This window comes from Ptychodera flava, chromosome 13 (assembly GCF_041260155.1).
Source record: "Ptychodera flava strain L36383 chromosome 13, AS_Pfla_20210202, whole genome shotgun sequence".
Taxonomy (NCBI): Eukaryota; Metazoa; Hemichordata; class Enteropneusta; family Ptychoderidae; genus Ptychodera; species Ptychodera flava.
This window is the reverse complement of record NC_091940.1, coordinates 11,466,426-11,490,610: the sequence shown is the minus strand read 5'-3', so window position 1 is coordinate 11,490,610 and position 24,185 is coordinate 11,466,426. Positions and strand designations below refer to the sequence as shown.

The window sequence follows — 24,185 nt, the reverse complement described above, 5'->3', positions numbered from 1 at the left end:
AATTAACAAAGGCAAAATAGTTTTAGAGGTTGAATTATTAGGGATCTCAACATTTTTCACGGTTCATAAGTGCATCCTTCCCGTCTTGGATGATTGAAACATATAAAGGTGACTTTCCTGAAATCCTGACATAGACATTCTGTTCTGTACATTGTATTGTTTTGTGTATTTTATGGAAAATAAAATGTTCAAAACAGCTGGTCATGATTGGTTAGTTGAATTATTAGAGATTAAGAATTTCCCAATTTCCATTGGTGGTCGAACTGATAAGGGTAAAATAAAATAATGTTTTGAGAAAAAGATAGGGTGGTCGAATTAATAGGGTCTTTACAGTAATATGACAGATTCCCATACCGGGCGAAGATCAGTTTTACTTACGGTAGTGACTCGGGTTCCTTTGTAAATTTTAGCGATTTTGTGATTATTTCATATTCTGAACCCCTGAAATATGATCTTTTTATTAGAGAAAACTGTGAGATAACATTGTACTGGAAAATGTCTTAAATTTTAGTGAAACACGGCCTTCTAACCACTGCGCGAGTTATTATTTTCTTTTTGTTTTAACGGTCCGGATTACTGTCAGCGTTATCGTTATACCTTGAGGAGATTATGTAAATTTTTACGCACCATGTTGCGCATGCGCGCACGTCTTCATAAGAGACGCTATCCAACATGGCTGATGACTGCCGGCAGTATAAGCAGTGTAGAAAACGCAAACGGGGGCCGAAGAAGCAAACTGGAAAGCTGATGGACGCGATGTTGTGTGTTGGCCGCTACAGCTAACACACAGCATCGTACACAGGGCTAGCGAGAGAGTTGCCGACATCGACGGTTATTTACGAAAAGTGAATAAAAGACTGGCATTTTTGGAAGCGATCGAGTAGCTGAGGTAGGCAGGGATACGACTTGGGCCCAAGAACGCTGAATTTCGACAGTAATTTGGCTTTTTACGTCAAGTCCCAAAAGGGATTTGAAGTCACCGACCCTACGTACGGGTCTTTGCAGGGTTGTGGTGAGCGAGGCGATTAGCTGTAGCGGAACACATAGCATCGTACGCCGGGCTATAGATTACACTGCCGTCCAAAGAGAATTTATTTAGGCTAATCTTCACTGGAAAATATGGTTCTATAACAGCAGCCCATATCTTGGACAGTCTTGGACTTAGTTTGTCCATGGATGTAGGAAGCATGGTTGTCCAATTTGTCAATCCGACACTGTTATGTCGGTCTAGAGCACAGCAACGTACGCGAAACGTCGCTTCACGATCCTTCCCTGTCAATTTCTATCTGTGGTCAAGAGAGTGTCGCTGGGTGTCGCGATATGTCGCCGTTTCAATTTTACAATGAGTGAATCTGTCGAGTATCGCCTCAGTCGTTTATTTTAAGTCATGAAGAATCGCTTTTACGTGTAACTGAAGTTGATTTTGGTTTCATACCCGAGGCCATAATAGTACATGTCACAGTGGAAAGCGAAATAGCGCACGAAAACCCGGTCATTTTTTATGGTGAGCAAAAGGACTGCAGCAGATCACATGTGAAAACCACAAAAACAAGTGCGACTTTCCCGCATTCCTTGAACTTCTCAACTACAGAATTTTTTAGAGCATCGAGAGTTGGTCTTCTCATCTCCGAAAGCAAGCAAGCAAGCAAGTGACGTCTTGTACTATAGGCACAAAAATCGGCACTAAAATGAACTGGGCAACCATTTCACACTTGGTACGTGCATAAATTACGGGCTGTGAGACCGGAAGTCGAGCGCTAGCGAGAGAGCGAGCGCGCGTCGTCGGCAGAACGCAGACCTGTAAACCATTCCGGCTGTATGATTTTTTTAAACTTTTCTCGTCTTGTAACCAGACTCTAACCGTTACCAAACAGTGTACAGTTAATATAATTATAAGCTAGATACGTATTTGACAAACAGATTATGCCCTGAATTATCTCTCTAGTGTTTATCGTGTAAATAGTACCCACCGCTTACGCTGACCAGCCTCACGTTTCTACGCACAATTTTCATCATTTTTAGGCGAACTAATGTTTAGGACTTGTCAGAAATTCTCTAACCTGATGCCCAATATTTAACCTAGACCCAGATCGAATAATTTTTTTGAAACGCACAAAAATCCGACTTTTTTCGGCGATTTTGTGTGAAAAATGGGACGTTTACACAAATCGTCGATTTTCTCAGTTCCGATTTTTGCTATGTATGCGCACCTTCAAATGAGTGTAAGTCGGCGACGCGTGGCGGATTTCCCCGATTCTTCGCATGCTAACACTTCATGAATAGACCTGAAAAACCGTGTCTTAGATTTTTGATAAACCCCCCGGAAGTGACGATAACTTGACAAACGTGAACAAAAGCCGATAATTTATGCGAAAATCCGACAGTTCACACTTCGAAGGCTCACTGTGCAGAAACAAAAGCGAATTTCAAAAATCCAAAACACGTTTTTTCCCCCTGTATATCCAGCTGTCTAGTGCCGTTAACAGATCACTTAGGGGTGCTGCCAATTCTTACTTATACTCTTTTAAGTGAAAAAATTCAAATCACATGTTTTTGACTTAAACAAACATACCAATGCATGTTTTGACAACTAAACAAATTTTTACCTTCTTCAAATATAGACCTATTAGAAAATGTACCACATGTTGGGTGTGAGACCTGTTTTCTATGTGAAACTTTTGATTGAAAATATGTGTCAACCAAACTGAGTCAGTTCTACTTACACTGCATTGTTGCTGACATATATTTCGGATTGTGACAACGTGGCAAAATGAGCAATTATCATTACAGAAGAGCAAAATCTACAATTGATAAATTACCTGGGGTGGTCCATCTCTGGTCAGCTTGTCTTTCAGTTTTAGATACTCAGTAGAGCTGACAGTGAACACTTTGAGCTTATCAGCGGTTCGGACAATTTCATCGTCATCATCATCAGAGTCATATACGAATTCATCTTCTTCCTCGTCATCTTCAATATCTGCATCCTCTGGGAGCAGCCCTGCTTTCTTCTTCATTTCCTGTAATATTATCAGTGCGTTCAATTTACCTAAAAACTTCCTGCAGCTCAAACACTACCTTGTGTCGTTTTGTTCACAGTAGAGGATTGCAAACTTGATCCCTGGCTCACAAAAACATGGCACGTTATCCAGTATAGCTCATAGACTGAAGCCGTCGTGAACACAAATTTTAGTCTGGACACCCAGTAGTTCCTTCTTAAATCAAGGTAAACATGATTTATCTATCTGTTTAACACAAAACCATTTAACATTAACCCTGTCATGCCTAAACTACTATCTATAGGGGTAGTTCTGTTCAATTACCAGAAAGTCAGGCCTGAAAGGGTTAAGGAGAGTGGACCATGTGGGAAAAATATAAACTTAGGGGGTCTAAGTCGGATAAGGCCCCTCTAGGAATGACTGGTTTAGTAATCTCAATCTGCTTGCTCCTTGTTCCATTGTGTGGCCCTCTCACTGTGAGATAAGTTATGTTATGTAGTGACTTAACTTTCTGTAAGAAAAGAACTTTTTGGTAATGAGGACGTGGCTTTTCAGATGCAAACTTTACGGTGCAATTAGTGTACTACAAAAATTTAGACGTTTCCTTGTCTTAACACTGTTCTGGTTTCTTTACCTTCCTGTAGTGCTGTTAAATCTTGCATAAAACATGACTCAAATATGAGTTTCACATTTTCGGTACAAGTTTCATCATCAAACCTTTTTTGTTTTCTACTTACTTTGAGACCAGCTTTGAAGTCTCGTTTGATCTGGGTCTTGGCAAATTCATTCCTAGCCTTGGCACACAATTCTCTCAGCTTCATCTGTTTCTTTTCAATGGCCTTCTCAAATGGCAGCATCTGTAGAATTGGAGACAAATTGAATGGATGACATTGTGCACATCATCATTAGTTAGGCACTACAGACTTTGCAAACTACTTCCATCACATTGTTTGACACCTACCTCGACTGTATGAGTTTTTAGATGTAATTGACCACACTAAATTTTCATATGCTTAATTTTATTGGGAAAAGAATTGTATCCTATTCAAAAGTTAAAGAAATGATTGAACATGATTAAAGTTAATCTTCAAATGATGTATTGCATTTCACTGGCAGTAGTTACTGTACACTGACACAAGATAAAAATTTTGACCCTTGGATCACCACAAACATTGGTAAAATCTCATTTTTGATTGTTGTGATCTAATTTTCAGAGTTTCCCAAACCACATACCAGAAATAAAACATTTGATTTCATTTCAGATTCATCTATGGTGGCAAAAGCAATCAGGCATACAAATGACTGCTGAAGTGCATTTACGTGGAAATGTTTACAGAAAACGTTACCTCCTTGATTTTGTCTGCAGTCAATTTAGCAATTTCTTCCAGTGTATTCTGTTTCTCTTTGATGTAGTGTCTCTTTTCTTGCAACTCCTCCTTCAGCTCTTCAAGTTGGCGGCGCTCTTCAGAACACTCCTCTGATTCATCATCCTATAGATGTATATTCATAATTTTATCTTTTTTAGGAATAAAGATTTACATGAACACACCAACAGTCAATCAACATTGAAACAGCCACATTCATATCAAAGCATGTGTGCCAGGAAGAACGTCTGTCCAAATTATCTTGAGATTGTAGTGTGTCATCTCAACATTTTGTCTCTGCATCAGTGGTTGTATTTGGGAGCTGAATAAAATTTGCTGAAATTTTACATTGGCTCTGTCATGGTAAGGGCATCAGGTTAAATGGACAAAGTCAGCCATTTCACATGAATTTTGTTTGATGTGAGATACTACATATATTGTTTGACATGTTGAAAGATACTGAATGAATGGGTGACTGTATATATTCGACCCCCGCTTTTAGAAAAATTAAATGAAATCATCGTTTCATGAATTAATGGTCATATCCATTATTCATTTTCGTGATGGTTTCATTTATCGTGTCTAAAACCGGGGTCAAATATATGCATGGTCACCCATTCATTATCTTTCAACATGTCAGACAATATAAGTAGTATCTCGCATCAAACAAAATTCATGAAAAATGGCCAACTTTGTCCCTTTAAATTGGTAGCATCGTCAGTAAATCTGAAATTTGGTAAATATGGTTGATGGAAATGGTAGAAATCAGACATGGTTGCTCTCTGCCTGTCTCTTCATGAACTATTTTTGAAGAAATCATGAGTTGATATGTTAGTACGGTAATTCTCTCAGTACTTGAAAAAAGATATCATCTTGCATTAATGGGCATTAGTAACACCGTATGCCAATGTGAAGGCATGAAGCACCTATTCCTTCAAGAAACATCACTTCAGGTTTTTACAGTGGTTTGTGTTGACCGTTGGCGATAGACATATCGTCTAAATTGAGATGTTTTCAACAGTGTCAAAGCTGAATATCAGTGACTTACAAAGAAACCAACCCTGCGAAAGTTGAAACATTGTCTAGCAGGAAATCAGACGAAGTCAAAACACCACCACCACACATGTTCACGTACAGCCCGCTATTACTGTCCAAGACATGTCACTTGCTTTCAGATGTAGTTGTTTTGACTACGTCTAACCTCCTGCAAGACAATGTTTCAACTTTGGCAGAGTTGATTTATTTGTAATTGGCTGATATTACTGCCTAGCTGATAGTTACACCTGACAGTGTTGGCAACACCTCAAATTAGACAATATGTCTAGTTCATGTAATGCCAACGGGTCAAAGCAAACCACTGTAAAACATAGTCTATGAATCTCTACAATTCCTTGCCTTGTCTTATACTCTGAGCATTAACTGTCCATTGGATCAGGTATCATGCACACCTTCATGCTCTCCTACTGTTAAAAATTTTGCTGATTCCACAAATACACTTACCTCTTCCTCTAAGTTCAGATCTACAGGCTCCACAATTTTCCTCAAGTCAAGGATCTCCTTCTTGAGATCATTAACATCATCTCGGACTGACTCTATTTCAGCTTCTACATCCTCTTTCCTGTCGTCAAGGAGCTCCTTCTCCTCCTGTAGTGGTTGCATAGTAACCCTGATCTTATCAATCTCACTTTCAATGGCTTCGCACTGTTCTCCAAGATGAAGTGCCCTGATTGAGGATGCATACAGAAGAATAAGAATCACTATTTCAGACTCCCAAACATCATTCATGCAGATTATTCTGGGAAATCACTGAAATATACTTATAGTGTGGGCAATATTGGCTGCCAATGAAAGAAAGTAAGATAAATTTTGCAGGTTTTTTTGCATGAGTTAGTTTTGCTTCTTGGTGTTGGAGCTATTGACATTTGATTTTTGAACTGTTTAGGCGATACCAACGTTGGTGACAGACTAACATTTTAGTGAATGTTGTACAAGAAACTTGTGACATTCTTCTCTTGTAATGAAGTCCAGACAAAGTTTGCATACTGACATACTGTTGAAGTGCATAATGCACCTCCGAGACAGAAATTCAGACTCCAGCATTTACAATATTCTTTTGGTCCACCACTTGGTGATAGCTCATTTTGAAGCTTATGGAGTAAATAAAGTTTTCACTGGCTTTGTTTTGTGAAAATGGGGAATTTTTTTTTCCCCATAGAGTGAACACAGGGACAATCGACATTTTGAGTTTCAAAGTTTGGGTAAATGTTGGGAAGTTTGTTTCTCTACTACCAAAATTTGCACGGTGACCCCTTACTTTTATTTTTGATTTTGAAAGAAAATGGTCTAGAGTTTGCTTGAAGAAAGTTTGAGCAAAAGTTTACAAATGTAAGTCTTTCGAGGCGGGAACTACATGAACTCTTACCTGATAATTTCTGATGGATTGATGAGGTCATTCTTGGTACAAATGAAAGCAACACTTCCATACTGCCCATCCATGAGTAGCTGTCTGCGGAAACTCTCGCCAAGTAAGTCCTTGGCAGTCTTATTGTCCACAGCCCTTGTGATGTCTGCAACCACCCACACTGCTGTACAGGTCTTCAGGTACTACAAAGGGGAATTCACACATAAAATACAATAATACAGAAACATTGTAGTCACTAAAATAAAATCCTTGATTTCTTTGCAGAAAAGAATGGAAACTCTCCTGGGATATGTAGTATGGGGTAGGGAAGGGACTTGCACTCAATTACTGGATCAAAATTATGAGTTCTACATTATAAATACAAATCTACGCCTTTTTTTATCTACAAAGATTGCTCTTTTGGCATCAGTAATTCACAGGGCACTACAAAAGAACACATTTTATGCGAGGTTTGACAGCAATATGCATAGTGAGATAAAACACTGATCTTCACTCTTCCATACCAGGAAACTACATTTGCAACCATGTAAACATTACGGTAAGTATTTTGGAAAAAATTTCATCCAATGAAACTACACTTCAAACCATGCCATCATCAAGGAAAGTGTTTTGGAAGAAGAATTAGGCAAAGTCTCACATTGAAATAAAACAAAATCTTCAACAGTGCAACAATTACTGAGTAAAAAAAGACTGTAGATCTAAGACCTGGCATTGAAATTACAAACCTGTTTGGCTATATTGTCCCTGGCAGCATTGGAATCCCTGACACCGGGCAAGTCAACCAGGACAGCACCACTGCTGCACACATCACAGTTTGGAATTTTCACCTTGACGCGTTTTACAATTGGCCAGAATTTGCCACCACTTCGAGATCCCTTGGCGTCGTCATCATTTGAATCAATGTAACGGTCAATCTGACGCCTGAACTCACGAGGCTGATGAAAAGAGGACACAAAATGTTAGTATTACTTTAATATACACTTTCTAAAAGCAGTTCTATCATCCTGTTCAACTGTTAGTATCCACATTCATGATTGACATTAACAATGACATACATGATTGACATCAACATCAAATACATTTCAAAATGTTTTCAAAATGTACTTGTGAACAGTAGCCACATGCAAACTCTTTATGAAGAATGGAAAATGTATTACAAGTATGTTGTAGCAATACAAAATAGATAAATACTCGCATTTGATGCCATTCGCTAAATGCAAGGGAGAATTTGTTTATAAAACAGTTATTAGCTTTTGAAAATTCTTCAACATGTCAACATCGACAGTGTCTTTCTTTTGTCATTTACTGTATTTGTTATGTAGCAAGAATATGCACTGACAAAGTTTACAAGTAGGTCTTACATAAAGGTATATGAAAACAAGTTGCAGCTTGGAAAAACATAGGGTGCTAAAATTTACATAACAACGCATTATATGCATATTCTTTTGTTGTGAAAACATATTCTTGTGTGTGGTTATAGATTGTTAAAAAAACAGGGGTGGTTCATCCCTCATGAATGTGGAGGACCCTGAGTTAGTATGTTTGATATATGTGGTACATTGATTTGACTGTATATATGGACAGCACTGTTGGTATTCATTTGGATGGCAAATATACCGGTACTGCAGTACTGCGACAGTCTCAAAGTGTCATTATCCTATGTATGAAACGGCCCAACAACACAAATTTAGTTAGGTTAGCTGCAAAACTTACCCTTAGACACGAGATCTTTTCGACTGTTCCAAGTTTCCTAGTGACATTCCTGAGGCCCTGGAGCTCAGTGTAGGATGCAATTTTACCATAGACATCACGTACTTTGCAGTATGCAATACCAGCGTCTGACTTGGGATCTGGTCGTGATTTTACCTTCCCATCAGCATCAATGAGATCATTCAGCAATAGCTTGAGTTCATCATCCCATTCCTTTGAACAGAGAAATTAAGGTTACTTATCATAATGCTACTTGAAATCCTAGAGTTCAGCTACCATCCGACGATATGGCAAACAACTATGCAATCAATAATACTATACCCTTGTTTACACCATTCTATAACCACATTACAGACGTTTGTTAACTTAAAAGTGAGCAAAAATCTATGATGACCTGTTTTACATGTTTAAGGCATTATTATAATATTCATGATATAACTGAATTCTACATTGCAATAACCTAAATTTCACGATTATTTTATTACATACACTGTATATGACAGATTGCAGAGCTCACCTTTTTGGAAAGAAACTCAATCTCTGCTTCATAGCGACTGGAGCTTTCATTATTGATGATTTCTACCACCACAGCAGTGCATGCTCTCATTCCGGAGGTTGGTAACACTGCTTCTTCATCTAACAATGCATTCATTAAACTGCTTTTACCAGCACCAGTGTCTCCAACCACGGCAATCACTGTCTTGGGGAGTGTTTTCTTCTGCTGCAGTTCTTTCAGTTCATCTCTGACGAAGCAGAAAACATAAGTTTCACCTTCTCATTCCTATTTTTACAACATACAACTCCTAAATAACACCGACTGTATGCTGAGGAAGGGAGGTATTGATTCAAACTTTACTTCATTTGCGATTGGGTGGTAGGATTTGTCTTGTGGTATTTGTTTGAATCTATTCAACCTGGAGTCTCTCGACACATAGGCAACTATCTGAATATCTTGTGATATGGGTTTGTTCCCTGGGTGAGGTAAAAAAAATTTGTCCCTTGGCAACCAATATCCAATTTTGCTGATTTAAAATTTTTCTTTATGTCTGAAAATCAGCCCCAAATGCATCAAAATGACAACCTTTGCTTGCCACTTCTGTTGCTTTGCAAAGAAAATCTGAGGAATTTCTTTTCAGCCTCGTTCCTTTTTATACATGCACCTCTTGATTATTGTTGAACACTGTGGGCCTAGGTTCATGAGGTGAAATGAATCATGCCTGTCTTATTCATTCTGACATATTTGAAAAGTGAACATGCAGATGATACAAGAAAAGCTGACGTACAGCTTTGGAAAGGTTCTGTGTAATATCTTATGAAAACAAGCGGAATTTTAGAGTCGGTGTACAATATCAATGCACTGAAAATGGGAAAATGTATATTTGTAAAAGGTACTTACTTCCATTTGTTGACAGTAGTCACACAGTTTAAATTGTCACAGCCATTGAGAGTAACTTCAAGTTCTTTTAACACATTGTTACAGTTGCTAAGGTGGCGATCTATGTTCTGCAAGGTCACATTGCTGGCGTTAGGCAGCAACCTTCTCTTTGTACGGCTGGTTGGCAGTAAACTTCCTGGTGCTTTTTTGTCTGACTCCTCCTTCAAAAGTGCATGTTTTCTAAACCTCTGAACAACTTCACTGTCCTTGGCCTGCCCGAGGGCTTTTGCCACCTTTCCGGCTACTTCAGATACTTTGCTGTATGAAGGCTGTTCTGTCTTCTTGGGACTACTTTCAGCACTGGAAATGTCAGAATTCTCCTCTGTACAAATTTTCTGTCTTTTTCCTGATACAGTCGGTGAAGATGTAGGCTTTCTTTTTCCTGATACAATCGGTGAAGATGTAGGCTTTCTTTTGGTAGCTATTGGTAACATTGGTGGTTCCTCAGAAGTTTTGCTTGATTTGGATCTATGGCCATTGACTTTGACTTTACTGAAAGGATCAGATAGTTCTCCTATGCTATCGTCACTATCATCAGTAGTTATGTCTTTGCAAAGTTCATTGATCAGCAGGGGAGGCTGTTTTTCTTCGTCATCCTCATCCTCACTATCATCACCATCATCAAAATTTGAGTCCCTGAAAAAGTTATTCATTAGCTTTGGGGGACGTCTGTCAAAGTCATCGTCATCCTCATCCTCAGAGTCATCAGTATCAGAAGCAACAGCATAAGAAGAAGTAAAAATATCATCTGCCCCATCACTGTGGTTATCAGCATCATAATTGTTATCATCTTCATCACTTTCATCATAAAAGCCACCGTCATCACCAATGCCATCATCATTCTCCTCATCACTACTCCCGTCTCCATCATCAACATCGATGCCAGCAGCAACATCTTCACTGTGATTGCTGCCATGATTGTCCTTGCTTTCTCTTTTCTCTTTTTCTTCTGCCATGTCTCTTTCTGCAGTTGATTCCTTACTTGTCAATTTCTGCAATAGATTCTCCCCTTTGTCACAATCCTTTTTGTTATGATTGGGAGATAGCTTGGTACACCTGGGTTGATTGCTGTCCAGTGATATTTGATTGGCTGGCTTGATCTTTGTTGAGTTGTCATTACCATCTGTAGAGTCTGATGACATATTACAAACATCTGTTGGAACAACCCTATCAATACTGACATCAGGCTCCCTACACATGGCTTTTGGCTGCTTTTGAGAAACATCAGAGATGCAGTTCTGGTTAGTATCACTCTCGGTCACGCCATTCTGTGATCCATTTTTACCGGCTTTGATCCGTTTCTCACTGCTATCACTCTTTCCACCGTCACCTTCGTGATCAGATTCTAAGGCATTAAAATCGACTAGAGGGGAGGAAAAATCACTGATGGAGTCTTCATCAAAGGAACACGTCACTTTGAATCGATGTGATACACCTAGACTATGTGCACCTGAATGCTCTTCCCTGACCTCTCTGTCTGTCTTCTTCTTCTTTGCAGTTGGAGACACCGACGTTGCTACTTCTCCATCACTCGCTTCATCATCACAGAGTGGCCTTTTACTATTTCCAGATTCAATTGGCGAAACAGAAGTGAAGGGTTGTATTGGCGAGAAGGTGGACTCCTGGGGTGATTCAGACTTATGTTCAGATACAGTCACATTCTCATCACTTGAACCATTCACGGCCATGTCACCAGATCTCTGATCAGCCCCCTTTGCTGGGTCCGAACCATTCTTTTCCCAGTTGATTCTTTCACTAGCTTTTCTTTCATTTTTACACTCTGAGGAACCCTCATCACTTCTGGAGCCTGCTGCTGTACTACTGTCATCCAGAATGTCTGACTGTGGTCTACACGGCGCCACCACCATAGATGATTTGGATTTTTCTAATACTGAATGTCTATTTTGTGTCTCATTTTTTTCAACTGGATGTTCATCCCTGTGTCTAGATATGTCAGCAACTGCCTTATGAGGAGACATCAGCCTACTGAAATCTTGATTACAAATGCTAGATTTATCTATTGAGTTCTGCATAGCACTGTCATCTTCTTTCTCAACACGACAGCTTAAACTTTGAGAATTCTCTTCATGTATGGAGGACTTGATACAACCATCTTGTTTCTCTACACCACCATCTAGACATTCTTTCACATCAAGTTCATGTTCACCAGTGGATTCACATTTATCGGTTGTTTCCTGGTTTGGTTTATCTTTACTTGTGTTTACATGTTCTCCACTGCTCTTTACAGCTTGTTGACAATTACTCATATCACCTACATTCTCTTGCTTGGCAGTGATATCATCTGAATCTTTCCGATTTGTTCTGGTATCATCAAAAGTGTTCAACTTGGTGCTTGTCACATCAGTTGAGACTGATTGCTTTGCACTGATATCGTCTTCAGTTTCTGATTGGCTCTTGCAACATCTGATGACTTCTGATTGGCTCTCCATGCATCTGGTGACTTTTGATTTGTAGTCACAGAATCTGATCCACTGTGAGATGGTATAACACCATCTTTCCCTGTCTTTCCTTCTGAATCACTGGAGACAAAATCTCTTTGTGACACTTGCCTCATTTCTTTGCCTGTATCTGGTATATCTGCATGTTTTGAATTTTCATCTTTTCTGCCCTCATCACTGGTTATCAAGCCAGCCTTGTATGGAGATTTCACTTCTCTGAAGACTATCATATTTTTCTCTAATTTATCATCATCTTGTGTGATCCCAACCATACCACTTTCTTCTATTTCCTCAGTGCAGTCATAATACTGTTCCATCTCAATGTCAGTTTCCACAACTTCTGCCCTGACTTCAGTTGACCTTTCATTAGAGAGTTCACATGAGACAAAACTCTCTGGAGTCTCCACTCGTTGTACTGATTCGATGTTGCTGTCATCATCGCCTAGCATTTGCATTTCACTATCAGCCCTCTCTTCTGCAGCATTTGTGCTTGCTGTCTCTTTGTCATTCTTCATGGTTACATCATCGTCTATGCGATCTGTTACACTCTCTGAAGGTCCACTTGAATCCTTGACAGTATATGTATCCACTTCACTACCAATCACTGCTCTTTGGTCTGTGCCATTCATTTCATTAAAGAAGTCTCTGACATACCTCCGTATACCCTCTTCTCTGTGCAGCACTATGAAGGGGTTGAGAAGGTCTGGGCTATGACTCAACCTCTTGAAAAATTCTCTGACCAAGTACCCTACAAAATAACTCTGCGAGACATCTGCTAACTTCTGCACACAGTACTTGCCTCCTTGATCATGACCTCTTTGTGTCACCTGTTTGACCTTGCCCTTCTCCTGTGGAATTCTTTCTTTGGATTTACTGAACTTCAAACATGCTTCATGTAGAACCAACTTTTGCTTCAAACATGCTTCATGACCATTGAAATTTTCACAGTCACTGTGTACATTCTTCTGAATGTCATCAACACTTACGTCTGTTCTCATGGAGTTGTTTGATCTCTCTTTGTCATTTAGCAAGCTTGTTTGAGAACCTGTTGCAGTTTCTGTTTCCATTTGAGTTGTTTCTTCTGTTGTATTACCTCCAGCAGAAATTTCTTGAACACCGTCACTAGTGTGCTGCAAATTCGCCATCCTAGTGGAAGTGTCTTCATTTGTATCCATGGCAATCTCTGACATCTCTGTTTCATCTTCTTTGACTCCTTTTTCTGTTTGATTTTCTTCCACATCTATGAGTTTGATCATTTCTGTTTCCATGGGTTCATCTTCCACACTCTTTGAATAATCACCAACTTGATCTTTCGTCTTAATAGTTTGTTTTAGAACCGGTAGTATCGTACTGCTAAGATTGTCATCAATAGATTTTTGCTGAACACAGACATTGTGGTCTAGAGCATGATCTTCAGTTGCAGGAGCTATTGTCACATCTTCATCATCTTCTGTTTTGGCAATTCTGTCACCACATTGACCTTCAAATACCTCAGGTGTTGCTATGGAATCTGCTACTCCTGTTTCTTTTACTTTTTCAAGTTCAGGACATTTTCCGTCTTTGTTGCTGTCATGTGCAATGGAATCCTCTCTCTGTAACTTTTCTCCCTTACTACCGCTGAGTGTTGAGGATTTTCCAGTCTCTATATTTTCACTAATTTCATCTTTGTTGATACAGTGAGTGTCCTGGTTAGCTCCCTGTTGCTCTCCATTCTCAGTGTGGCTGTGTTCACTGAAATCATCCCCAAGCTCCACTTCATCCTTGGATTTTATCTGTGGCTCCTCGTTCATTTTGCTGGACATACTTGACTCAACACCCACTTCACCATTTATTACCCTCTCATTCACTATCTGCCCTTTAATATCTACACTGGAAATATGAATCAGCCCACTTTGATCATTTCCATGTCCATCATTACTGCCCTCTTTGTCATTGTCAGTGACACCTTGCAATGTTCCATCCTCTGTCAATGTTTCTCTCAGTTCGTCTACCTTGCACTCAACCTTTTCCTTAGAACGCTCCATCCTTTCCTCATGGTCATTAGCATCTGTCTGGACATCAGCTTCTAAAGCTTCAGCAGACTGCTGTCTCATTTCACAGTTAGCTGGAGTTGTTAAAGTTGCAGCTTCAGATTTCATCTCTTCTGGATGATTATTCTCATGGCTTTCCTCATCTATTTTCTGTGGTCCATCTCCTGAAGAATACACATCGCTCTTGAGCTCTTCTTTTGCTTCTGATGGCTCACAAGTTTTGTCATTCACAGTATCACCCTTATCCTCTTCCTTCTCATTAGCCATGCCTATCACTGGCACTTCTGGGACCTGATCCTCACTCACTACCTCTGTAGGCACAGTGGCTTCAATGGTGCATGTTTCACTACGGGATGTTCCAGGCATTTGCTGTCTATGGTCTTCCAGTTGCTGATCATCCTCCAAATCACCAGCACAACCATGATCACTACCAACCTGTACAGTCTCTGAGGATCCCATCTCAGTAGACAGACGTTTTGAGAAAGATTCTGTGCTGTCAAGATGTTTGACATTATTCTCGTGTTTGCTCTTGCACAGGGATTGGAAATGACTGCTTTCCTTAGCAACATCTTGAAATGAAGCATCTAATGTGCACTGCCCCTCTTCGACTGCTTTTCCTACTAAATCAATTACTTCTGGAATAACAACTTTGCCTTCCTCTTCCTCACCTTGTTTCTCTGACAGTACATCCTGATTGTCTGAGTTCTGTAACACCTCCCTTATCTCATCTGATAGCTGTCCACCGTCCTGAAACAACCTGTGTGAGCCATACATGAGAATCCTTTTAGCCGGGCTCTCATATTTCTTGGAAGAACCATCAGAAGTTTGACTTTTCCCTGCTGGAGAGTCTTCAGTGTCGCTCTGTGTTTCTAGTATCAGTGCCAGGTCTTCCTCAGACACTATGCTCGACACATCATGGTGATTGATGCTATCCTGTGAAGCAGGCATGTCTAGTAGCGGAGTGGAACTTCTGCTGGATGTCTGACTGCCCTCTTTCTCACCAGCTTCGAGGATCATTTTTCCTACGATTGTATGTTTAGATCTCAGCTCTGCTTCAAAATTATTGTCCCTTTCAATTGATGGTGTCACTGCATCTTGATTAGTCTCACGATCAATGGAATATTCTTTGTGAGGTGTTGAGCTCATCATGCTTTTCTCATGAGCACCTTCTGCCTTCTCTCCTTCACCAAGTTCAAAGTCAGTTGTTACTTCATGGACGACCTGGTCACCTTTTCTTTCTTCTGCTTTGTAAGTAGTAGATTCAGAGTTGTCTGACGCTTTTTCATCATCAATTTCATTTTCATTGACCTTGTCATTGCCTCCATTCACTTGATCTGCAAATGGATGGTTACTTTCTGGTTTCACTTCACTCTCTACATCACTTTTTTCTGATTGGCAACTACCCGGATCAGCTCTGCTCTCTTCAGAATCTATTTTCATGTCTTTTACCTCACAAACTGCACTCTCTGACATTTCTTCACTACCACATATTTGAACATCTTTATCTGTAACACTCTGCTGTTCAAGACATCCACTCTCCTCTTCGTCTACCATCTGACCTATCTCACTGTCTTCACCACTTTCTGCATCAGAGACCATTTCTTCATCATCCTTGCTGTCCTCACTTTCTTCTGCTCCCTCCTCCTCTATCACATCAAGGTCATTTCTGTAACCACTGCCACCCTCCCCAGTGTCCATGACATCAAATTCCAATGAATCAGATGCCATCCATCTTGGCTCCCCTCCATCAACACTAGAAGATGTCACATACGATTCCGCATCACTCTCATCTCCCCGACTGCTTCCTGCATCACTTCTTCCTTGTTGTTGCTCCTCCTCTTCCACAACGGATGATGATACCCAGGATTCCTTGTCACTGTCAACTGAAAGGTCATCGATCCTCTCTTTGTATTTCCTCATGTATTTCTGTGGTGGCACTTCCAATACAACACTGTCATTGATATCATCTGAGGGCACATCATCATCAGATTTGTCTGAATTGCCGACTTCCACATCGCTGATTTCCTGGATTTTACTGTCATGTGATTCTCGATCTAGGTCTCTGTCATTCCCAAATGCTGAATCAAAAACATGGTCTGTCACACTGTTTCTTTCAGCGGACTTTCTACCATCTGTCAGGACTAATGCAGTTTCCACGTCACTGCTGTCTGGTGAATCAAGGCCGCTGAAGTTAATCTCAAAACCCATCTTCTGAGGTTTAATGGCAGGCTCTTGCTCTTCATTCATGAGTTGTACACTACCGCACTCCACGCCAGTTTGGGGTAGAGGGTTGTCAGTTGTATCTGAATGATTGGTGTTCTTTGTGAGCTGATGTTGGTCTTCACAAGCTTTACTATCTACAGGTATCTCACCGCCTTTCTCCGTCTCCTTGGCTGTTCTACCTGTCGGCACATTGCAGCTTTCTTCACCTGCATCATTGGCCCTGCAAGTGTTACCCTGGCTGGCAGTTTCTGAGAGTTCTCCTTCACAGGTGCTGCACAGCTTGGTCGCCTCAGCGACGTCTTGCTTTGAAGTGCTCTGTGAGCAAGCTCCTCCAGATACCCTTTGTCTGACTGTAGCCCTTTCTTGAGAGACATTTGTACGATTATTGTTTCTGTTAACATTGAAATGTTCATCATCATGTTGCTTTGTGGGAAGTATCTGCGGTGGCACATCAATGTCAACCGGTAATCTATGCAGAGTAATCTCTTGAGCAGTGTCTCTGTCTTTATCATCCTTCACAAGTTCTTGGCTGTGAACTGCTACGTGTTGATCACACTGCGTGTTTTCTCTCTTGCCTCTTTCATGAAGTATTCCAACAGTCTGGTCATCCTCTGTGCTTGAATTATCTTTGCCGGGAGAGTCTATCACAACTGCCGTGGAGAAAACCACAGTTTCATTTTCTTTGTTCTCTAAGTCTAAATCTGGGTTCCCGGGGATGACATTTTGCTTTTGGAAGCCATCTTGGACATCATCAGCTGACATCTCACAGTTTGTTAACTTCGGTAACCCACTTCGTTTTTCAAAACCTGTACTTTTCAGAGGAAGACACTTTGCATTTTCAGCTTTTTCAGTACTTTCCGTTTCAATTTTTTTACTTGAAGTTTCTCCAGAGACATCCTTTGCAACATGTGTTTCCTTTGCAGATGTTAGTTGATCTCTCGTTTCTTTGGTTTCTGTAGAATGAGATGCATTTTCAGCCTTTCTGAGTTGAGCGCTTGTTATGACTTCTGCTTTCTGAGTTGTTTCTGTAGATTCTGGCAGTTCATTTTCTGCCATGCCCTCTGCACATAAACCAGTCTTTGGATCAGTCCCTGAGTTCTCTATGTCCTTTTCTCCATTTCCTGTGGGCTGATCACCAGTTCCATCAGTTTCTATGACTTGAGACTCACTGTCATGGATTACTGACTGCTCATTCTGATCTTCTTCAGGTCTCAAAGCAAACACAGATGTCTCTTTGCAACCTTGATCCATCTCCTCAAATGATGGCCCAGAAATATGACCTTCCCTTTGGCTGTTCTCTGTCTTAGCTGCTGTTATTGAAACTGACTGTGTATTTCTTGGCCCTGTGACCAAGTCCCCAGATTCTGTCAGCTGTTGGTCCCCTCTTTCAAGCTGGCAAGAATTGCTGCCTGCAGCAGGGCAATCTCTTGACTGTGGTTTGATCTCTTCTGAATATTTCAAATGAAGGGAAAAAGAAATACCAGAGTTAAATAGTAGTTTACAACTGCTACATACAGACTTGTGTTACTGTGTACACGCAGTTTGCAATTGCTGATACAGATCTAAGAGTTCTCCCTTTCGAAGCCTTAGGTCTACTACAATGTACAGTTACATCAAGCCACCGTCCCTCCACCCACCGGTCTGGAAACGCGACACGTGCGCTATTGTTTAAAGGTGTTAATTGCTCTACCGTTGGTACGAAGCGCGTTACGGATGTAAATGCTTGCTTGGGGACGCCATCAGTAGCGTTTGGCAACATCTTGCGGTGCGGAGTATTTTTATTTATTGTCATGTCTTTGCTCCTCAGGTAACTTTGTTACCATAGCCAGGATTTCTGCTACAACAGAGAAACTGTGTTTATTGAGAGTAATTTCTTTTTAAATTTTCGTCTATGATATTCCGTGTTTTTCCGTCGAATTTTCGCCCACCAAATTTGACCTCGCTAGGTAGGAAGAGGCACCTTATGGTACGAAAGTTTCCCCCCCTTTCACTTGTAGAAATAAGAATAAATCGAAACGAATTTGGCGTGATCAATCAGCGATGGGGATTTTAAAATTGGTAGTATGCGTTTTTTGTTTTTTTTTGTCGTTTACTCTGTTCTGTTGTAGAAAACGCCTGAGTTTTCGACGATGCATTCGTTGTTAAAAATTGCGAATCAACCCGTAAAATTCCCCGTAAATTTTGACTTGCGAGGTGTATACCTTCCTAAATGTTTATTTTCTAGAATCGATTTTCATCCTAACATTACTCGAAATTTATGCTTTCGATGTTTCGGAATGCTGTTGAGTTTGCCGCGACGCCATTTTGAAACTTTGATCGCACACGTCGGTTCTTCGGTCACGAAGGTTTTTCCTCCCTTCCACATTTGAATCTAATCCCACTCAGCATATTTCAGTCATTGAACATTAAATTTACGATATTTTACGAATGGTGAGACACTTATTTTGATGTTTTTTGTCCGAAACGATGATTTTTGGGCTAGTGATTTTGTTTGTGTCTTTGTTTATCCGTTTTAAGACTTAGGGGTACAGTCGCGTACAGTTGTCTAGCGGCAATTCCTTGCAAGCTCAATCTATTTTGGAGGCCAAAAGAGTACGCGACAGCTTTGAAAAGAAATGAATTTTTATGTATAAAAATGTGAAAGAACCTTGAGCCTCCCACCTTAATATCGAAACGTTTGTGTCGCAATATCGACAAGTTTATTAGCAAAATCGCTGTAGTGAATAGCGCAGTGTATTCTGGTCATTTTGGTTATTAGCATATTGGTTTTGGTTTTGGTTATTAGCATATTTTTCATGCAAATTCACGTACTTGTCACCTTTAAGGTGTCAGAGATTCACGGATTTTTTTGTTATTGATATGTTTACCCGTAACGCACATCGGAACAAAGAAACAGCAGCTGTTTCCAGACCGGTGGGTGGAGGGACGGAGATCAAGCTATATATTTACTCAAAGGTTAGTGGTGGTCTCCTAACCACAAAACAGTTTATGTCTGATAGAAACTAACAGGATACAAGTCTGTGTTGAAAAGAAGGACTGTAGATGCCTGTGTCATCTAAAAGACAGGTCCCCTTGAAAAATGGAAGAGTTTCTGTGTATTTGGTCCTACAATGTACTAGTATCACCAAAAGAGGCATGATATCAATGACAGAATTCCCATGTCAGAATGCTTTGAAAAGTGAATTGCATTTGAAAATGTGTACATGTATTTTGTTTCTAAAACTTATCTGGTCTGTTACCAATGTGCACAAGAGGACTTGCGTCTCGGTTTGGCTTTCTCAATGGGACTGCAGCAGGCACCTGGAATACTGCATTGGAATTACTACAACACGATTGATTCCTTGCCACCATAGGGAGCTGATTTTTAAAATGGAAAATGCAGTAAAGAAATGTAAAAAAAGAGATCAATGCATGAGCAATGAATTATTGAGTTTTTACTTGAATATAAGCATACAGCTACATCAAGTACACAGAGCATCACTATATTCTTTAGATGCGACTCTGTGAGTCTCTGACAATGCAGTGTCTGTTGTTCTCATGTTGTATTGATGCCATACAACACACAGGGTGTCTAATCAGCAGACACTGATTCACCGCTATCGAGAAGCAGCATAGATAAAACATCTCTTCATAGCCATTAAACAGTTTTCATATTAGACTAATATAGATTCCATTTGCTGGCAATTTTAATATTGTTTGTTCATAAATGGTAAATGTTGAAATACATGGCAAGGAAAGTTTCATTAAAACCTTTCCAAAGAATGACAACTTACAGGGTACACTGTCTTTCCTTCCTTAGAGGGACAAAACAGGCAGGGTTTTTTTTCTGCAGTTTTTATCACAAAAATGAAGTACTTTCTAAAAATTGACAGCGAACTCACACAATGACAATGTATATCATGATGAGTGTCAAAGGGCCAGTAATGCTAATTTTTGATGATTTTCACATTATTTTTGCTTTGAATGTCAATTGCAAGTTCATATTCCACTCCCAATAGAATGCTGAAACACCCACAAGTTAGCTTGTCAACGTAGCCTTAACATGTATAAAACGCACTGTTATTGTTTACATTTGCATTCTAGTCCGAACTAGAATTCATTTGTTAACAATAACAACACAGTTTGCACATGTACAGACTGAGTTGAAAAGCTGATTACTGTGTATATCAACATGCTTTGGGAAGTAGAACACGAAATTATTGACATTAAAAAACAAAAATAGAGAAAAAAAATCATCAAAAGTTGGCATTACTGGCCCTTCATTAAATATGACCAGCTATTATTGCAACTCCATCAGCTGTGATCTTTGATGTGCTTGCCATACTATGTGTAAATGTCTTATGTTATTGCTGACAAAATTCTGCATTCTGGTCCAGACTAGAATTCTTAAGTGAATTTTAGCATTGCTTTCTATTCTCAATGTGTTGTTTTTGCAAAGCTACATAGTTTGCAAACTCCGGGAGAAGCAGTATATATGTACTTGTTGTATAGAAAACACTTTATATAGAAATATCATCAAGGGTTATTGTAGCTTCAAATCAATATTGTCATGGTTTTTAGAGTAGCAGTTAACTCATAAGCATGAATTTCATGCAGACACTAGAATCAATGGTGTTGCTTTCTTTGTTTGGTACATACTACAGTGAAGCTCAGAGTTAGCCCAGAAGACCACTTTTAAAAAGCATGTTTTCACAGACGCTAAACCATACAGCTGTCTATACAAATAATCCAAAAGTGAAAAAAATACAGCCCCGAGCATGGTGACATTGTTGACAACAATTTTCGAACCATATGTCAAATACGTGAGTCCAAGGGAAAAACATTATGGTAACAACTTGTGTATACCTTACATTGAGAGAGAGCAACTTATGAACATATCTTAGGGCACTCAATCTTGCAATTTCTGATGCCAGGAAACTGATACATTACCTGTTGTGGTGAGTTGTCGTTACTCTGGTTACCATCGCTACAGTCACAAAGTTCAAACTGAAAAAGGGAAACAAAACATATAACAGATTAGGTATTCTGACAATCAGACTGAGATGCACATGTGATAAATATATATTATATATTGTTTTCTCATTTGTCAATCATCAAACCAAATAAAATTTCTGGAAACTGAAAACACTTGGTAAAGCATTTAGACAACCATGACACAAACTTAATGTAATTATCGTCTTCTGTGTGAATAATTTCTATAGTATAAAGTTTAGGGACTGTCAAATGAATGTGGGATGAATAAATGGCACAATTTTGATGAAAGTATAACAATCTAGAGTTTGTTGGACATTTTCTCATTGCAAATGTCTGAAGCAACATATTTGCCAAAAATATGTCTGGTCTGGTTTTCCAATTTCAGTGAAGCACAAAGAGGGTGTCCTGTCATGACTGCTAGACATCAATGTTCCAAGGAACTTATAAATTACATGTAGAAAGTACAACTGGTGCTTTCTCAGACCTTAAAGAATAAATACATATAACTTGCTCTGAAGATTATCTTTGAAATTTCTCTGATGTAAATAATTAACGTCTTTTAGAAATTGATAAAAAAGATTTAAGGCTAAACGTTTTTCACGGAGCAGGCACTTACCACGAATTGATACTCAGAATCGGGCTGTCGTACTCGAGTTGCAGGGGGTAAGTTTTGCCCATTTGGGTGTCCAAATGTCACCGTATCTCCCTCTTCTAGAATGGTAGGTCCTAGTTAAAGGGAATATGCAGAAGCAGGTTTATTGTAAAAGACAACAAGAAAGAGAGTAGCCGATATGGCTTCACTCTGATATCTGACACAAAATGAAAGTGAAAGTAATCTGTTTATTATGAGTTCTTAACCCTTGATAGAAAATTCTAAAATAACTGACTCTGATCTACAGAGATTGTAATTGCTGTTGCTAAAGTTACAATTTCAAGATCACACGACTCCAAAATGCTAAATTTTAATGACTTAAAAATAAATTTCTAAGGAAACAATGACAGGGTTATCAACAAAGATTTTTTTTTATGGGTGGGCAACCCTTTTGTTTTTGAAGGAATCTATTCACATACTAACTATATAAAAGAGTGTGTTTTCATATCAAAAGCATATGCAAATTATGCACCATTATGTAAATTAGTGTGTTTGTCCCTAGTTTTTCCAAGCTGTTGAGAACACTGAATGATAATGAATATGTGCAACACTAAAAAACTAGCTCAAACTTGCTAGGCTTTGCCCTGTATTCCTCTTAAATCTAATACTCTATCTGTTCAGTATGGTAGGGATTTCAACCCTGAATTTTTTTACACTGCTGAAAAATGACATGGCTTAGTATGATCAGAGCATCTGAGGCTCGAATCCCACTAATTCTGACGCTTGAAACTATGTTTGTTTTGTATCCAACATGGATCATTTCAGAGTATCTTTCACCACAGGATGTTATTAAAGTTGAATATCTGTTTGAATCCAAACATGAATTTTTGGCTCAACTTACCCTCAATTTTGACGTCATTCACAAACATGCCGTTCATACTTGAGTCAATCAGCTTATGTTGGTTGGAGGCAGAACGTACAACCCTGGCATGGCTTCTTGATATGTACTTACGGTTCTCTTCTCTCTTTGAGCTGATGTAGTAAGTCATCTGACCTCGATTTCTACCGATCAATGTCGTCTTTACAGTAAAGCTGAATCAAGAACAGACACCAGATGTTGCATAATAATTCAAGGAACATAACAATTTAAATTCCAGCTACTGATAAATCTTAATTAATGTCCTGCTAATGTCCAGTATTTGTAGAAATTTTATGGTACTGTGTTTGGGATTCTGAGGAACAGAAATTGCCCATGCCTGGTATTACTAGTCTGGCTGTGTTCCTGCCGCTGCTCATTTTGCATTTTCAGAAGAAAATCAGATGTTTACCAAAATACCTAATTAGTGTTTGTGCATTTTGCAAAGATATTTAGCCTTAAAGATGCAAAAGCTACCATTAACCACTATTAAAAAACAATGTTCAAAGGAAATGTAAACATTTTCATGCAAACCTTTCACTTTGCTGAGTTTGTAACATGAACCTGGCCAGGAAACTTCATGGTTTCACACATGTTAGAACACTGCAAGGTCCCTTTACTAAAATGATATTGTCCAAAATCTTCAACAAATCAACTATCTTGTATTATGCATAATTATGTGTCTGCATGATTTGATGGTGGGGCCACTTTCGGTTTAAAATCAGTCTTTTAATTATTATAAACAACGCCTTTGCCATGTGGACACACAGCAGACATAACATGGCGCATGGCCGCTATTCAGATTTGGAGCTATCGTTGTAGCTTTTGATAACGTTGACTAAGGCTAGCAAGATATCCAATCTATGTGATCAGTGGGCCAAACTACAAGATACACCTGCGTCTATGATAGCTCAGTCTACCCAAAAGACTAGCTACAATTCAGAATATGAAGAGCAAGAGAAGTATTCGACTCACTCCATAACATCCTTGACTTCAGGCAAGCTTGCCAGAGGTCCAATTCTTCTAAAGTGATAACGCGGCAGTCCGCACTTGTTCAGAGGCAT

At 39.4% G+C, this 24,185-nt stretch overlaps 2 protein-coding genes across 3 annotated transcripts in view; both read right to left on the bottom strand.

The window, feature by feature from the left end:
• Positions 1–14,167, bottom strand: part of LOC139147407 (myosin-2 heavy chain-like) — a 26,388-nt gene extending 12,221 nt beyond the window's left edge. Inside the window, exons 1-10 of one of the 2 annotated variants that reach the window (XM_070718501.1) lie at positions 10,334–13,169; positions 9,889–10,297; positions 9,010–9,235; positions 8,496–8,705; positions 7,508–7,717; positions 6,783–6,964; positions 5,861–6,083; positions 4,343–4,486; positions 3,734–3,853; positions 2,820–3,017 (exon numbers count right to left, since the gene is read on the bottom strand). In XM_070718501.1, the coding sequence (XP_070574602.1) occupies positions 2,820–3,017; positions 3,734–3,853; positions 4,343–4,486; positions 5,861–6,083; positions 6,783–6,964; positions 7,508–7,717; positions 8,496–8,705; positions 9,010–9,235; positions 9,889–10,297; positions 10,334–12,377 (3,966 nt within the window). In that variant the 5' untranslated portion in view covers positions 12,378–13,169. Of the gene's footprint in view, positions 1–2,819; positions 3,018–3,733; positions 3,854–4,342; positions 4,487–5,860; positions 6,084–6,782; positions 6,965–7,507; positions 7,718–8,495; positions 8,706–9,009; positions 9,236–9,888 lie in introns of both variants that reach the window. The other variant, XM_070718500.1, reaches the window with a different exon arrangement.
• On the bottom strand, positions 12,403–24,185 carry LOC139146996 (dentin sialophosphoprotein-like). Its single transcript, XM_070717848.1, has 7 exons — positions 24,097–24,185; positions 23,107–23,297; positions 22,230–22,339; positions 21,569–21,625; positions 19,879–19,996; positions 12,511–18,087; positions 12,403–12,419 (listed from the first exon to the last, which is right to left on the bottom strand). Exons 1-7 carry the CDS (start codon positions 24,183–24,185, stop codon positions 12,403–12,405), a joined length of 6,159 nt encoding a protein of 2,052 aa, XP_070573949.1.